We start from the raw sequence: 16,542 nt of genomic DNA, 5'->3' as shown, positions 1-16,542 counted from the left end.
TTTACTGAAAGCGATAGCCAAATCGGCATACTCAGCGGGAATGCGCACGGTGGAAACCTGGTCTGGACTCTCCACCGTTGTCGCACCGATGGAAACTCCTACACACCTGCCTGAACACTCATCAGACCACCCCAGGAGAGTTCCCTGTTTCCACAAAATCGTCGGATTGTGAATAGCCAGCCAGGGAATCCCCAGCACCACCGGAAACGCAGGTGAATCGATAAGGAACAGACTAATCTGCTCCTTATGATTCCCCTGCGTAATCATCTCCAAAGGAATTGTGGCCTCCCTGACCAGCCCTGACCCTAATGGTCGACTATCTATCTAAATAGTACACGGGAAAAAGGGGGTCTACTTTTACTAACGGAATCCTCAAACTCTGAGCGAGTCCGCAATCTATAAAGTTCCCAGCTGCGCCTGAATCGACTAGTGCCTTATGCTGGAGAGAGGGAAAAAATTTAAGGAAACAAATTAATAAAAACATGTGACCAACAGGAAACTCTGGGAGAGTGTGGTGCTGACTCACCTGGGATAACCGAGGAGTGTTCTGCCTGCCCTCTCGACTCCCAGAGGAACTCCTCCAGCACCGACCTGAAGTGTACCTTCTCCGGCCACAACTGGTACAAGAGAAGCCTCCTCCTCCGATCTCCCTCGATGCGGCCCCTCCTAGCTCCATCGGGATAGGAGCGGGAGGGTCAGGAGGTGGAACTAACAGGACCCTTTCAGAACGTCCGCGAGCAGCTAGCAGATGGTCTAACCGGATCAAGTCTATCAGTTCATCCAGGCTAAGCGTAGTGTCCCGGCAAGCCAGCTCTCTGAACAGGCGGGAGACTACGGCAGCGCAGGAGAGGAGGAAGGCTCCGGCAGCGCTGGAGAGGCGAGGCGCACTGTAGGTCTGATGCGTGGTGCTGGCACTGGTGGTACTGGGCCGAGGACACGCACAGGAAGCCTGGTGCAGGGAGCTGCCACCGGAGGACTGGTGTGTGGAGGTGGCACAGGATGGGCTAGACCGTGAAGGCGTACTGGAGATCTTGAGAGCAGTGCTGGCACAGGACGTGCAAGGCTAGGGAGGTGCACAGGAGGCCTGGTGCGTGAGGCTGGCACCATCTTCACCAGCCGACCAGCCGACACGCACCTCAGGATGAGTATGGAGCGCTGACCCAGGTGCCATCAAATCCCCGACACGCTCCGTCTGGCGAATATCATGCTTAAAGCACCAACACAGCAACTCCATCATTACTCTCTCCTCCAATTTCCCCATTAACTCCTTCACAGTCTCTGCTTCACTCACCTCCAACACCGGCTCTGGTTCTGGTCTCCTCCTTGGCTCCTCACGATAAACAGGGGGAGTTGGCTCACGTCTGAACCCTGACTCTGCCACACTCTCCCTGAGCCCCCCCCCCAATAAATATTTGGGTCTGACTCTCGGGCTTCCATCCGCGTCGCCGCGCTGCCTCCTCATACCAGCGACTCTCAGCTCTCGCCGCCTCCAGTTCTTCTTTGGGGCGACGATATTCTCCAGGCTGATCCCAGGGTCCTTCTCCGAACAATTCGTCCTCCCATGTCCATTCCTTCTCCTGCTGCACCTTGGGGCGGCTACACTCCCCTGGTTTAGCCCAGGGTCCTCTCCCGTCGAGGATTTCCTCCCAAGTCCAGAAAGACTTGTTACGCTGCTCCTGCTGCGGGTGTTGCCTGTTACCACGCCGCTTGGTCCTGTTGTGGTGGGTGATTCTGTAACGGCGTTCGTCTGTAGAAGGAGAAACGGACCAAAATGCAGCGTGGTGGTTACTCATGTTTTTAATGAAGAATGAACTATACATGAAATAACATACTATACAAAACAACAGACGGAACGTGAAAACCTACACAGCCTATCTGGTGACTACAAACACAGAGACAGGAACAATCACCCACGAAACACTCAAAGAATATGGCTACCTAAATATGGTTCCCAATCAGAGACAACGATAATCACCTGACTCTGATTGAGAACCGCCTCAGGCAGCCATAGACTATGCTAGACACCCCACAAAACCCCAAGACAAAAACACACCACAATAACCCATGTCACACCCTGGCCTGACCAAATAAATGAAGATAAACATAATATATTTCGACCAGGGCATGACATCACCTAACATTGTGTTGGATCTTTTTATCAACTTAAGTTCTTGTGAATATTACAAGTTTTTGACTTTTATTTGCTATTTATGGCCTGTAGGCCTCATTGACCTCAGCTCATACAACTAGTTTTTGAGTAAAAAAAAGCACAACGTATGGATTATTTTGACTTGAACAAATACTCAGATGAAACATATTGTGCTATTCATCACAGACCACTTTGTGTCAAAGTTGAACAAGGACTCTCCTCCTCACCAGTGTCATGTTCAAAGATATGATCAAGAGCCTCACATACAGTATATCATTTGGTCATTGTGCTGCCACAGATGAATCGTGAGCAAGTCCTCAAAAAAGCTTTATATACCAGAGCTGCGAGAAAAGTTCTATATATTATTTAAACAATGGTGTGATTGTTTGTGAGAATGCCAACAGGTGTGGTTCCCTTGGGGGATAGATTATTTTGGGGAAAGGTTCCTGTGGGGGTTGCCATGGAGGCCAAGAAGGGGAGTGAGGTGTGTGTGTGCTCAAACACACATGCATGTGGGGGTCTGGGAGAGGGAGTGTGTCCATCTGATGAATGGGCATATAACTGAACTCAATTGTGTCAGAAACTAGAGAAAAAACATGACCACGTTGAGGAAGTGATGCTATAGTGGTGAATAGAGATGCTGCTGAGTGTGAAACTCATAGTGCTGAGACACTCTGACAGAGGATAGAGACAGAGAAACACACACACACACACACACACAGACAGAGAGGCAGAGAGAGACAGAGAGAGACAGAGAGAGAGAGAGAGAGAGAGAGATAGAGAGAGAAGATCATGGCTGATGTTCCTCAATCATTTTTGGGATTGCTTGTGACCGTTTTGTATCTGCTAACAGGTAAGACAGAGGAGAGAGAGTAAGAATATGTCATTAGAGATCATAGAACACATTTATTTCACACGGCCAAACTAGTTCAGTTTACATTTTACTAATATTATGCTGATATTTCTGTTGTGTATCTGTTTACTCTTATCTTCACTATTGTATAATAGACAGTATATTACACTATTATTCACACTGAATAATATCAATAAGAAAACCTATGAAATATAATGTCATCTGTATTACCAGTTAATAATTATCTGATGTCATGCTCCTTCCAGGTGTCAGTGGAGAAACTCTCTCTATGTTCTCCAGAGTGGGAGATGATGTCAGTCTGCCGTGTAACAATGTGGTTTATCCAAACTGTTCCTCAACTACATGGATCTATAACAGAGCTCTATCTACTCGTACTATTCAAGAGGTCACATTGGGGGAGATCAAAGTTGACCAGACAGAGAGAGCAGAGAGACTGAGTTTAGGGTCCTACTGTTCTCTACATGTTAGTGATGTCAGAGCTGAGGATGTTGGACTCTACATCTGTCGACAGTTCCTTACAGAGACAGGACCACAACATGGAGGTGATGCTCCTGTTCATCTGTCTGTTCTAACTAGTGAGTATTACTGTTTAAATCAGAGTTGAAATGTTACTGTGTATAAGTGTGGTGTTAATAATCAGATGCCAACAAGTACTGGATACCCTTTTCTCTTTCTCAGTCTCCTCTACCACACCAGTGATAGATCTGAAGCCTATGCAAATGCTCCTATAATCTGAATAAGAAGATCTGATGATTTTAAAGTTGAATATCAAACCTGATTCATTTTCCTGGTATTAGTGATTAGTGATATATGATGAATTTGATTTGAAATCTACTGCTGTGTCTGATGATGATGATGGTGATGATGATGGGTTCTTTAAATGAACTAAAAGAGGATGGTCATCTCCTACTGAATTAGATATGGCTGAAAAGACCACTGATAGTGATGATGTCATCTCTACTCTCCCAGGTAAAATACTCCCATCTGTATGATGTGTGCAGATATAGTAAGATGTTTAATCTGTCCTCTGGATACATAGAACTGGGTATTGTGTTGTCCCATGCTGTGTCAGGGTTTGAGACTGGGTCGAGAAAGATACATTTGATGTTTTTCAGACAGTTCTGATGTAACTTCTCTAAAAAAACTGTCAAGACAACCACCAATTTAGTGTTAGACTGGTCATTTAAAAACAAGCCCAAACATGTTCATAGGAAGAACTTCATGTCTAGTGCTCTAGAGATTGGAGTAGAGAAAGATTTAACAGATTGCGTAGAGAAAACTCTACAGCCAACACAGAGTCAGTAGATGTGGATCCATTCTGTACTGTGATGTTTCCTAAGAACGCGACGCGAGGCGGCCATCTCAATCTCATTACATACAACCTGGAGGAACTATTGGATATAAGAGCAACGTCAACATACCAATATTACGACCAGGCTCCGTAAAACGGACACAACGCCCACCGCTCCCGAGTATACTACACGCCAACGTCCAGTCTCCTGACAACAAGGTAGACGAAATCCGAGCAAGGGTTGCCTTCCAGAGAGATATCACAGATTGCAACATTCTCTGTTTCCAGGAAACATGGCCCACTCGCGATACGTTATCAGAGTCGGTACAGCCGCCTGGTTTCTTCATGCATCACGCCGACAGAAACAAACATCTCTCTGGTAAGAAGAATGGCGGGGGTGTATGACTTATGATTAACGAGTCGTGGTGTGATCATAACAACATACAGGAACCTAAGTCCTTTTGTTCACCTGACCTAGAATTCCTTACAATCAAATGCTGACCGCATTAACTACCAAGAGAATTCTCTTTGATTATAATCACAGTTAATTTTGTTGCTCCCAGCCTATAGACAGAAACTAAAACAGGAAACGCCCGTGCACAGGTCTGTTCAATGCTGGTCCGACCAATAAGATTCCACGCTTCAAGAATGCTTCGATCACGTGGACTGGGATATGTTCCGGAGAGCGTCTAACAACAACATTGATGTATACGCTGATTCGGTGAGTGAGATTATTAGCAAGTGCATCGGTGATGTTGTACCAACAGCGGCTATTAAAACCGTCCCAAAACAGAAACCGTGGATTTATGGCAGCATTCGTGCAAAACTGAAATCTCAAACCACTGCTTTTAATCAGGGCAAGGCGACAGGAAACAATCAAACAAGCTAAGAGTCAGTATAGAGACAAAGCAGAGTCGCAATTCAACGACTCAGACACGAGAGGATTGTGGCAGGGTCTACAGTCAATCACGGACTACAAAAAGAAAACCAGCCCTGTCGTGGACCCCGATGTCTTGCTCCCAGACAAACTAAACAACTTCTTTGCTCGCTTTGAGGACAATACAGTGCCACCGACACGGCTCGCTACCAAAACCTGCGGACAATCCTCACGCAGCCAACGTGAGTAAAACATTTAAACGTGTTAACCCTCGCAATGCTGCCGGCCCAGACGGCATCCCTAGCCGCGTCCTCAGAGCATACGCAGACCAGCTGGCTGGTGTGTTTACGGACATATTCAATCAATCCCTGTCCCAGTCTGCTGTTCCCACATGCTTCAAGAGGGCATTTTTCCTGTTCCCAAGAAAGCTAAGGCTACTGAGCTAAACGACTATCACCCCGTAGCACTCACTTCCGTCTTCATGAAGTGCTTTGAGAGACTAGTCAAGGACCATATCACCTCCACCCTACCTGAGAACCTAGACCCACTCCAATTTGCTTACCGCCCCAATAGGTTCACAGACGACGCAATCACACTGCACACTGCCCAAGAGGAATACCTATGTGAGAATGCTGTTTATCGGCTACAGCTCAGGATTTAACACAATAGTACCTGCCAAACTCGTCATTAAGCTCGAGACCCTGGGTCTTGACCCCGCCCTGTGCAACTGGGTCCTGTACTTTCTGACGGGCCGCCCCCAGTTGGGGAGGTTAGGAAACAACGTCTCCACCCCGCTGATCCTCAACACTGGGGCCCCACAAGGGTGCATCGTCGGCCCTCTCCTGTACTCCCTGTTCCCCCATGACTGCGTGGCCATGCAAGACTCCAAATCAATCATCAAGTTTGCAGACAATATTACAGTGGTAGGCTTGATTACCAACAATGACGAGACAGCCTACAGGGAGGAGGAGAGGGCTCTCGGAGTGTGGTGTCAGGAAAACAACCTCACGCTCAACTAAACAAAGGAGATGATCGTGGACTTCATGAGGGAGCACCCCCCCATCCACATTGACGAGACAGTAGTGGAGAAGGTGGAATGTTTTAAGTTCCTCGGCGTACACAAAATGAAATGGTCCACCCACACAGACAGCATGGTGAAGAAAGCGCAACAGCGCCTCAACCTCAGGAGGCTGAAGAAATTTGGCTTGTCACCAAAAACACTCAAACCTTTACAGATGCAAAATCAAGAGCATCCTGTCGGGTTGTATCACCGCCTGGTATGGTAACAGCTCTTACCCACAGCCGCAGGGCTCTCCAGAGGTTAGTGAGGTCTGCACAACGCATCACTGTAGGCAAACTACCTGCCCTCCAAGACACCTAAATCAACCAATGTCAAAGGAAGGCAAAAAGATCATCAAGAAAAACAACCACCCGAGCCGCTGCCTGTTCACCCCGCTTTCATTCAGAAGGCGAGGTCAGTACAGGTGCATTAAAGCTGGGACCGAGAGTGTCAGACATAGTGTCCGGCGCCGACATAGTGTCCGGCGCCGACAGAGATGGCCGCCTCGCTTCGCGTTCCTAGGAAACTATGCAGTTTTTTTGTTGTTATTTCTTACATTAGTACCCCAGGTCATCTTAGGTTTCATTACATACAGTCGAGAAGAACTACTGAATATAAGATCAGCGTCAACTCACCATCAGTACGACCAAGAATATGACTTTCGCAAAGCGGATCCTGTGTTCTGCCTTTCAACCAGGACAACGGAATGGATCCCAGCCGGCGACCCAAAAAAACGACTTCGTAAAAGAGGGAAACAAGGCGGTCTTCTGGTCAGGCTACGTAGACGGGCACATCGTGCCCCACTTCCTAACATTCTTCTCGCCAATGTCCAGTCTCTTGACAACAAGGTTGATGAAATCAGAGCAAGGGTAGCATTCCAGAGGGACATCAGAGACTGTAACGTTCTTTGCTTCACGGAAACATGGCTCACTGGAGAGACGCTCTCAGTGGCGGTGCAGCCAGCGGGTTTCTCCACGCATCGCGCCGACAGAAACAAACACCTTTCTGGTAAGAAGAGGGGCAGGGGCGTATGCCTTATGGCTAACGAGACGTGGTGTGATCACAGAAACATACAGGAACTCAAATCCTTCTGTTCACCTGATTTAGAATTCCTCACAATCAAATGCAGACCGCATTATCTACCAAGAGAATTCTCTTCGATTATAATCACAGCCGTATATATTCCCCCCCAAGCAGACACATCGATGGCTCTGAACGAACTTTATTTGACTCTTTGCAAACTGGAATCCATACATCCTGAGGCTGCATTCATTGTAGCTGGGGATTTTAACAAGGCTAATCTGAAAACAAGACTCCCTAAAATGTATCAGCATATCGATTGCGCCACCATGGCTGGCAAAACCTTGGATCACTGTTATTCTAACTTCTGCAACGCATATAAGGCTCTGCCCCGCCCCCCTTTCGGAAAAGCTGACCACGACTCCATTTTGCTGATCCCTGCCTACAGACAGAAACTGAAACAAGAAGCTCCCACGCTGAGGTCTGTCCAACGCTGGTCCGACCAAGCTGATTCCACACTCCAAGACTGCTTCCATCACGTGGACTGGGACATGTTTCGTATTGCGTCAGGCAACAACATTGACGAATACGCTGATTCGGTGTGCGAGTTCATTAGAACGTGCGTTGAAGATGTCATTCCCATAGCAACGATTAAAACATTCCCTAACCAGAAACCGTGGTTTGATGGCAGCATTCGCGTGAAACTGAAAGCGCGAACCTCTGCTTTTAATCAGGGCAAGGTGACTGGTAATATGACTGAATACAAACAGTGCAGCTATTCCCTCCGTAAGGCTATCAAACAAGCTAAGCGTCAGTATAGAGACAAAGTAGAATCTCAATTCAACGGCTCAGACACAAGAGGTATGTGGCAGGGTCTACAGTCAATCATGGACTATAAGAATAAATCCAGCTCAGTCACGGACCAGGATGTCTTGCTCCCAGGCAGACTAAATAACTTTTTTGCCCGCTTTGAGGAAAATACAGTGCCACTGACACGGCCTGCAACGGAAACATGCAGTCTCTCCTTCACTGCAGCCGAGGTGAGTAAATCATTTAAACGTGTTAACCCTCGCAAGGCTGCAGGCCCAGACGGCATCCCCAGCTGCGCCCACAGAGCATGCGCAGACCAGCTGGCTGGTGGGTTTACGGACATATTCAATCAATCCCTATACCAGTCTGCTGTTCCCACATGCTTCAAGAGGTCCACCATTGTTCCTGTTCCCAAGAAAGCTAAGGTAACTGAGCTAAACGACCTCCACCCCGTAGCACTCACTTCCATCATCATGAAGTGCTTTGAGAGACTAGTCAAGGACCATATCACCTCCACCCTACCTGACACCCTAGACCCACTCCAATTTGCTTACCGCCCAAATAGGTCCACAGACGACGCAATCTCAACCACACTGCACACTGCCCTAACCCATCTGGACAAGAGGAATACCTATGTGAGAATGCTGTTCATCGACTACAGCTCGGCATTTAACACCATAGTACCCTCCAAGCTCGTCATCAAGCTCGAGACCCTGGGTCTTATCCCCGCCCTGTGCAACTGGGTACTGGACTTCCTGACGGGCCGCCCCCAGGTGGTGAGGGTAGGCAACAACATCACCCCGCTGATCCTCAACACTGGGGTCCCACAAGGGTGCGTTCTGAGCCCTCTCCTGTACTCCCTGTTCACCCACGACTGCGCAGCAACGCACGCCTCCAACTCAATCATCAAGTTTGCGGACGACACAACAGTGTTAGGCTTGATTACGAACAACGACGAGACGGCCTACACGGAGGAGCTGAGGGCCCTCGGAGTGTGGTGTCAGGACAATAACCTCACACTCAACGTCAACAAAACTAAGGAGATGATTGTGGACTTCAGGAAACAGCAGAGGGAACACCCCCCTATCCACATCGATGGAACAGTAGTGGAGAGGGTAGTAAGTTTTAAGTTCCTCGGCATACACATCACAGACAAACTGAATTGGTCCACTCACACAGACAGCATCGTGAAGAAGGCGCAGCAGCGCCTCTTCAACCTCTGGAGGCTAAAGAAATTCAGCTTGTCACCAAAAGCACTCACAAACTTCTACAGATGCACAATCGAGAGCATCCTGGCGGGCTGTATCACCGCCTGGTACGGCAACTGCTCCGCCCACAACCGTAAGGCTCTCCAGAGGGTAGTGAGGTCTGCACATCGTATCACCGGGGGCAAACTACCTGACCTCCAGGACACCTACACCATCCGATGTTACAGGAAGGCCACAAAGATCATCAAGGACAACACCCACCCGAGCCACTGCCTGTTCACCCCGCTATCATCCAGAAGGCGAGGTCAGTACAGGTGCATCAAAGCTGGGACCGAGAGACTGAAAAACAGCTTCTATCTCAAGGCCATCAGACTGTTAAACAGCAACCACTAACATTGAGTGGCTGCTGCCAACACACTGACTCAACTCCAGCCACTTCAATAATGGGAATTGATGGGAAAGGATGTAAAATATATCACTAGCCACTTTAAACAATGCTACCTAATATAATGTTTGCATACCCTACATTATTCATCTCATATGTATACATATATACTGTACTCTATCATCTACTGCATCCTTATGTAATACATGTATCACTAGCCACTTTAACTATGCCACTTTGTTTACATACTCATCTCATATGTATATACTGTACTCGATACCATCTACTGTATCTTGCCTATGCTGCTCTGCACCATCACTCATCCATATCTTTATGTACATATTCTTTATCCCCTTACACTGTGTATAAGAAATTAGTTTTGGAATTGTTAGTTAGATTACTTGTTGGTTATTACTGCATTGTCGAAACTGGAAGCACAAGCATTTCGCTACACTCGCATTAACATCTGCTAACCATGTGTATGTGACAAATAAAATTTGATTTTGATTTGAGTTATGTGTATAAGTGGCAGGGAAGTCAGGCGCAGGAGAGTCAAACGGTGTGCAAAATGGAGTATTTTAATAATGTCCAAGTAACATGCTCCATAACACTAAATAGAAAAATTAATATAAACAAATATGGGTACGAAGACCCGTCGCGCACCTATACAAAAAACACTACCCTGACGATAAACAATCTCTGACAAAGACATGAGGGGAAACAGAGGGTTAAATACACAACAGGTAATGAATGGGATTGAAAACAGGTGTGTGAGAAGACTGATGGCTAGAAGACCGGTGACGTCGAACGCCGAGCATCGCCCGAACAAGGAGAGGCAACCACTTCGGCAGAATTCGTGACAGAGAGACTGAAAAACAGCTTCTATCTCAAGACCATCAGACTGTTAAACAGCCATCACTAACATTGAGTGGCTGCTGCCAACATACTGACTCAAATCTCTAGCCACTTTAATAATTAAAAATAGTATGTAATTAATGTATCACTAGCCACTTTAAATAATGTTTGCATACCCTACATTACTCATCTCATATGTATTTACTGTACTCTATACCATCTACTGCATCTTGCCTATCGCTCATCCATATATTTATATGTACATATTCTTATTCATTCCTTTACACTTGTGTGTGTAAGGTAGTTGTGAAATTGTTATATTACTTCTTAGATATTACTGCATGGTCAGAACTAGAAGCATAAGCATTTCGCTACACTCGTGTTAACATCTGCTAACCAGGTGTATGTGACCAATAAAATTTGATTTGATGTCACCCTTGTTCACCATTGACAAGTGGTCACCTTGTTTGTTTTCCACTGCTGTAGGGCAACCCAGTCCCCAAAGTGACCCTTGAATGCAAGAAATCATTCTGTGTTGTCTTAGGAATTCAGCATTCTCTGTGTTGATCTCAGCAACCCACAATGTCTCACCTCTGAGGAGCAGAAGTTACGTCCTGTAGGTCTGATATCTGATTGGAGGTTAACTTTACATTAATGACATCGGTCACCAACACAGATTTTGAATCCAAACAACTCAGATGCTTATAAAAAGGTCTAAGATTCACTGTTCTTTCTCTTTTTTGTTCCCGAACTGCTGTGGTGAGACTCTCTCGCTAATTTCATAGTCTAATTACAAGTTACATGTGATGTGTATATAATATACTGTATATACACTATACAAATATGTCTGTCCACTACACTACTATCCAGGAAGTACAGCCTCTACTGCAAGACCAGCCTTTTCAGCCACCTCCCCATCTTCTGCTGGTATTGTATTTAATACTTTTTCCATTCTAAGTTATATTGTAGATAGTATGAGTAGTACAACATGGGGCCAAAGTCAGATGTACTACATTGGTCAATACACAAAGCATGTATTTGTACATGAAACTTTCATTTAAAATGGCGCCGGAAGAAATGGCAGCAGTTTTATGGGCACCCAACCAATTGTGCTATTATGTGGGGGATATTTGCGTTATTTGTAACTTATTTTGTACATAATGTTTCTGCAACCGTAACTTACGGCAAAAAAAGAGCTTTTGGATATCAGGACAGCGATCACTCACCTCGGATTAGACAAAGATTTTTTTCTACAACAAAGACGACGCACAAGACATTCTCCAAACACCCCACAGGGCCGACATCCCAGTTATTTGCAAGAGGAAGGGACGCAGGTACAGAGAACAAAGAGCCGGATGCCTGGTCAGGACCCGGAGAAAGCGGCTGGGAAAGCTGTCGTTACCGTGAATACTACTTGCCAACGTGCAGTCATTGCACAATAAATTAGACAAGGTACGATCACGAATATCCTACCAACGGGACATCAAAAACTGTAATATCCTATGTTTCACGGAATCGTGGCTGAATGACGACATGGATATTCAGCTAGCGGGATACACACTGCACCGGCAGGATAGAACAACACGAAGAATGGGGTGGTCTGTGCATATTTGTAAACAACAGCTGGTGCACGAAATCTAAGGAAGTCTCTAGATTTTGCTCGCCTGAAGTAGAGTATATTGTGATAAATTGCATACCACACTACTTGTCTAGAGAGTTTTCAGCTATACTTTTCGTGGCTTTTTAAGACCGCACTCAGTCAGCTGAATAAGTTAATAAGCAAACAGGAAACCACTCACCCAGAGGCGGCGCTCCTAGTTGCCGGAGACTTCAATGCAGAGAAACTTAAATCAGTTCAACCAAATTTCTATCAACATGTTAAATGTGCAACCAGAGTGGAGAAAAAATCTAGATTACCTTTACTCCACACACAGAGATGCATACAAAGCTCTCCCTTGCCCTCCATATGGTAAATTTGATCATAACTCTTATCCTCCTGTTCCTGCTTACAAGCAAAAATGAAAGCAGGAAGCACCAGTGACTCGGTCTATAAAAAAAGTGGTCAGATGAAGCAGATGCTAAACTACAGGACTGTTTTGCTATCAGACTGGAACATGTTCCGGGTTTCTTCCGATGGCATTGAGGGGTACAACACATCAGTCACGGGCTTTATCAATAAGTGCATCGAGGACGTCGTACCCACAGTGACTGTACGTACATCCCCCAACCAGAAGCCATGGATTACAGGCAACATTCGCACTGAGCTAAAGGGTAGAGCTGCCGCTGTCAAGGAACGGGACTCTGACCCGGACGCTTATAAGAAATCCCGCTATGCCCTCCGAACAACCATCAAACAGGCAAAGCATCAATACAGGGCTAAGATTGAATCGTACCTCACCGGCTCCGATGCTCGTCGGATGTGGCAGGGCTTGCAAACTATTACAGACTACAAAGGGAAGCACAGCTGCGAGCTGCCGAGTGACACAAGCCTACCAGACGAGCTAAATCACTTCTATGCTCGCTTCGAGACAAACAACATTGAGGCATGCATGAGAGCATCAGCTGTTCCGGACGACTGTGTTATCACGCTCTCCATAGGCGATGTGAGTAAGACCTTTAAACAGGTCAACATTCTTAAGGCTGTGGGGCTAGACGGATTACCAGGACGTGTGCTCCGGGCATGTGCTGACCAACTGCAGGTGTCTTCACTGACATTTTCAACATGTCCCTGATTGAGTCTGTAATACCAACATGTTTCAAGCAGACCACCATATTCCCTGTGCCCAAGAACACAAAAGCAACCTGCATAGTCACTTTAACAATACATTCATGTACATACTACCTCAATTGGGCCGACCAACCGGTGCTCCCGCACATTGGCTAACCGGGCTATCTGCATTGTGTCCCGCCACCACCCCCAACCCCTCTTTTATGCTGCTGCTACTCTCTGTTCATCATACATGCAGTCACTTTAACCATATTTACATGCACATACTACCTCAACCAGCCTGACTAACCGGTGTCTGTATGTAGCCTCGCTACTTTTATAGCCTCGCTACTGTATATAGCCTGTCTTTTTACTGTTGTTTATTTCTTTACTTACCTATTGTTCACCTAAAACCTTTCTTGCACTATTGGTTAGAGCTTGTAAGTTTGCATTTCACTGTAAGGTCTACACCTGTTGTATTCGGCACACGTGACGAATAAACTTTGATTTGACATTTTATAACATGGTTGTTGTGCCGTTCACACATCTCTCTTCCTGTGTGAATTTCTGCTTCTCTGTGAAGCCAAATACCGATACTCCAGGTTTAAGGTGTTATATAACCTTTCAATTATTTAGTGGATAGTGTGAACAATCCCAATCCATTACACACAAATTAAAACACTCAGCTAGATTGTTGGTGTTCAGACAGAGGTGGAGTTGTTTGGCTGATGGATATTGGTCCTCAGTATCCTCTATTGACCAGTGTGTGATACAAACTTTACTTTCATTTAAATCAATCTAAATGATTGACTGTGTTTAATCACTGTCTGTCTCATTGTCCAGGTACCAGTAATGCTGTTAAGTTGCCCATCAGTCACATCATGCTCTTTGTGACACTGACCATCATGGCTGCCATAGTCACTATTCACACAAGGAGGATCCGCCCACCCAAGGCTCTGCCCCCACAAGCAGGTGAGAGTCAAAGGCATTGGTCCAGTTCCATTTAGGTTCCTAACTCCTCCCACAACATCAGAGTTCACAGATCTGAAAGGACTGTATAGACCTAAACATTATGAATGGTTCCATCAATCCATAGAACACATGGAGCAAACAACACATTACATTCCTATATTCTGATCTTCAGACGTGTGAACTGAAATGGAATCAGGTCATGAATAGTCCTTTGACGTAGTCATCTTGTCCATCTAATCCCCTATTAACTAGTTCATCTTTATGATCTGCTATAGAATGAATGGTGAGACATGTTGTCTGATGTGTTGTTTTGTTCTCTGTATAGAAGAAGCCTCTGGTATTGAGATTCATGTCCTGGAGGAATGACCCCCTGTTCCTCACTCTTCTCCCTGTTCTGGACGAAGACTTTCAAACTGTCTATAGCTTTATTGAGTTAGTAACAGAGGACAGTATAAATGTTTTTAAAGCGGATCATCTATTTTAGTGCATAGTGTGGAAGATGTATTAATTCATAGTTGTGTTCCTATATATTTTGTGTATAATTTTAATACTTTTTGGGGGGGAGGGGGGGATGCATTAGGGATTCAGATATCAGCAATCCTTGGTTGATGTTTATGATAATGTTCATTTTTTTTCTGTCCATTGGGAATGAAGTCAGCACAAATAAATTCCTTGGTTTTGTTTAATTAATAATTAGTGTCCTAAGCAGACTTAAATGAGCACAATGCTTCTTCTGAAATGTAAATTCATTTCTGAAAATGTTTAAATAAATTAATAAAAATACAGTACTTCAAAATCTTCAGTTACAGGTGTTTTTCAGGCTACCCTTCCACAATGTAAGGTAAAGCATGAATGCATTGTCCCTATTTAATTTACAACCTTCTTCTAGTCAGCAGAAAATATAGATTTATCTGTCCTTTTTCTGAAAGCCTACTCAGAATTTCCATGACAAAATAAAGAATTTGAAGCAGTAGAAGGCCTAGTTTACCATCGCCACCAGCTCTTCCCGTTGACATTCCAAATGACTTTAGCCGACAGCCTTCCTTCTAAATAATGTTACAGACTACTTCATTTATCACCTTTACCTGCAGCAGAGTTTCTTGCCAGTAGTGGTGCTGCCTGTAATCCATGCATCTGGAGTCTGTAGCACGCTATGCTAAACAGGTGTCCACACCAAGTTAAACAGGTGTCCACACCAAGTTAAACAGGTGTCCACACCAAGTTAAACAGGTGTCCACACCAAGATAAACATGTTTCCTCACCAAGTTAAACATGTGTCCACACCAAGATAAACATGTTTCCTCACCAAGTTAAACAGGTGTCCACACCAAGTAAAACAGGTGTCCTCACCAAGTTAAACAGGTGTCCACACCAAGTTAAACAGGTGTCCACACCAAGATAAACAGGTGTCCTCACCAAGTTAAACAGGTGTCCTCACCAAGTTAAACAGGTGTCCTCACCAAGTTAAACAGGTGTCCTCACCAAGTTAAACAGGTGTCCACACCAAGTTAAACAGGTGTCCTCACCAAGTTAAACAGGTTTCCTCACCAAGTTAAACATGTTTCCTCACCAAGTTAAACAGGTGTCCACACCAAGTTAAACAGGTGTCCTCACCAAGTTAAACAGGTGTCCACACCACGATAAACAGGTGTCCACACCAAGTTAAACAGGTGTCCACACCAAGTTAAACAGGTGTCCTCACCAAGTTAAACAGGTTTCCTCACCAAGTTAAACATGTTTCCTCACCAAGTTAAACAGGTGTCCACACCAAGTTAAACAGGTGTCCTCACCAAGTTAAACAGGTGTCCTCACCAAGTTAAACAGGTGTCCACACCACGATAAACAGGTGTCCACACCAAGTTAAACAGGTGTCCACACCAAGGTAACAGGTGTCCACACCACGATAAACAGGTGTCCACACCAAGTTAAACAGGTGTCCTCACCAAGTTAAACAGGTGTCCTCACCAAGTTAAACAGGTGTTCTCACCAAGTTAAATAGGTGTCCTCACCAAGTTAAACAGGTGTCCACACCAAGTTAAACAGGTGTCGCCACCAGGTCTTCAAAGGAGGGGTGCACCGGCCCAGGTCAGAAACGAAGCAGGTCAAAGCCCCTATGCTGTCCAGCAGTGGTTTAGTGCCTGTGAGTAAATGCTGCGGTGCAGCCATGGCAAGACATAGAAACCCAATCGTTGCTTTTCATTTAGTTTTAGAATAAATATTCTGCTTTGTTATGGCGGCTGCCTCTCAGTGGAACAAAACGAAAATATAATTAATAAGGAAAGAGACAACCTACTATCTGACATTTGATAATTATACTGTCTCCTACTGACAAAG

The 16,542-nt window shown here is 45.4% G+C and overlaps 1 protein-coding gene across 2 annotated transcripts; it reads left to right on the top strand.

Moving 5' to 3' along the window:
• Positions 1–2,839: 2,839 nt before the first annotated feature.
• On the top strand, positions 2,840–14,755 carry LOC135557232 (uncharacterized). Of its 2 annotated transcripts, XM_064990435.1 has the most exons (5): positions 2,840–3,002; positions 3,269–3,598; positions 11,400–11,456; positions 14,080–14,208; positions 14,534–14,755. In XM_064990435.1, the coding sequence occupies exons 1-5, from the start codon at positions 2,942–2,944 to the stop codon at positions 14,572–14,574; spliced, it is 618 nt and encodes a 205-aa protein (XP_064846507.1). In that variant the 5' UTR covers positions 2,840–2,941; the 3' UTR covers positions 14,575–14,755. The 2 variants fall into 2 exon arrangements, with proteins under 2 accessions (XP_064846507.1, XP_064846508.1); XM_064990436.1 differs by lacking the exon at positions 11,400–11,456.
• The last annotated feature ends 1,787 nt before the right edge of the window (positions 14,756–16,542 follow it).

This window comes from Oncorhynchus masou, chromosome 16 (assembly GCF_036934945.1).
Source record: "Oncorhynchus masou masou isolate Uvic2021 chromosome 16, UVic_Omas_1.1, whole genome shotgun sequence".
Classification (NCBI taxonomy): Eukaryota; Metazoa; Chordata; class Actinopteri; order Salmoniformes; family Salmonidae; genus Oncorhynchus; species Oncorhynchus masou.
This window is presented reverse-complemented; position numbering and strand designations above follow the sequence as displayed.

Bases quoted from the DNA above. Each gene is read 5' to 3' on its own strand.
- LOC135557232 (XM_064990435.1), top strand. From the start codon at position 2,942: ATGGCTGATGTTCCTCAATCATTTTTGGGATTGCTTGTGACCGTTTTG. The intron at 3,003-3,268 runs GTAAGACAGAGG...TGCTCCTTCCAG, and splicing joins CGTTTTGTATCTGCTAACAG to GTGTCAGTGGAGAAACTCTC. The intron at 14,209-14,533 runs GTGAGAGTCAAA...TTCTCTGTATAG, and splicing joins GGCTCTGCCCCCACAAGCAG to AAGAAGCCTCTGGTATTGAG.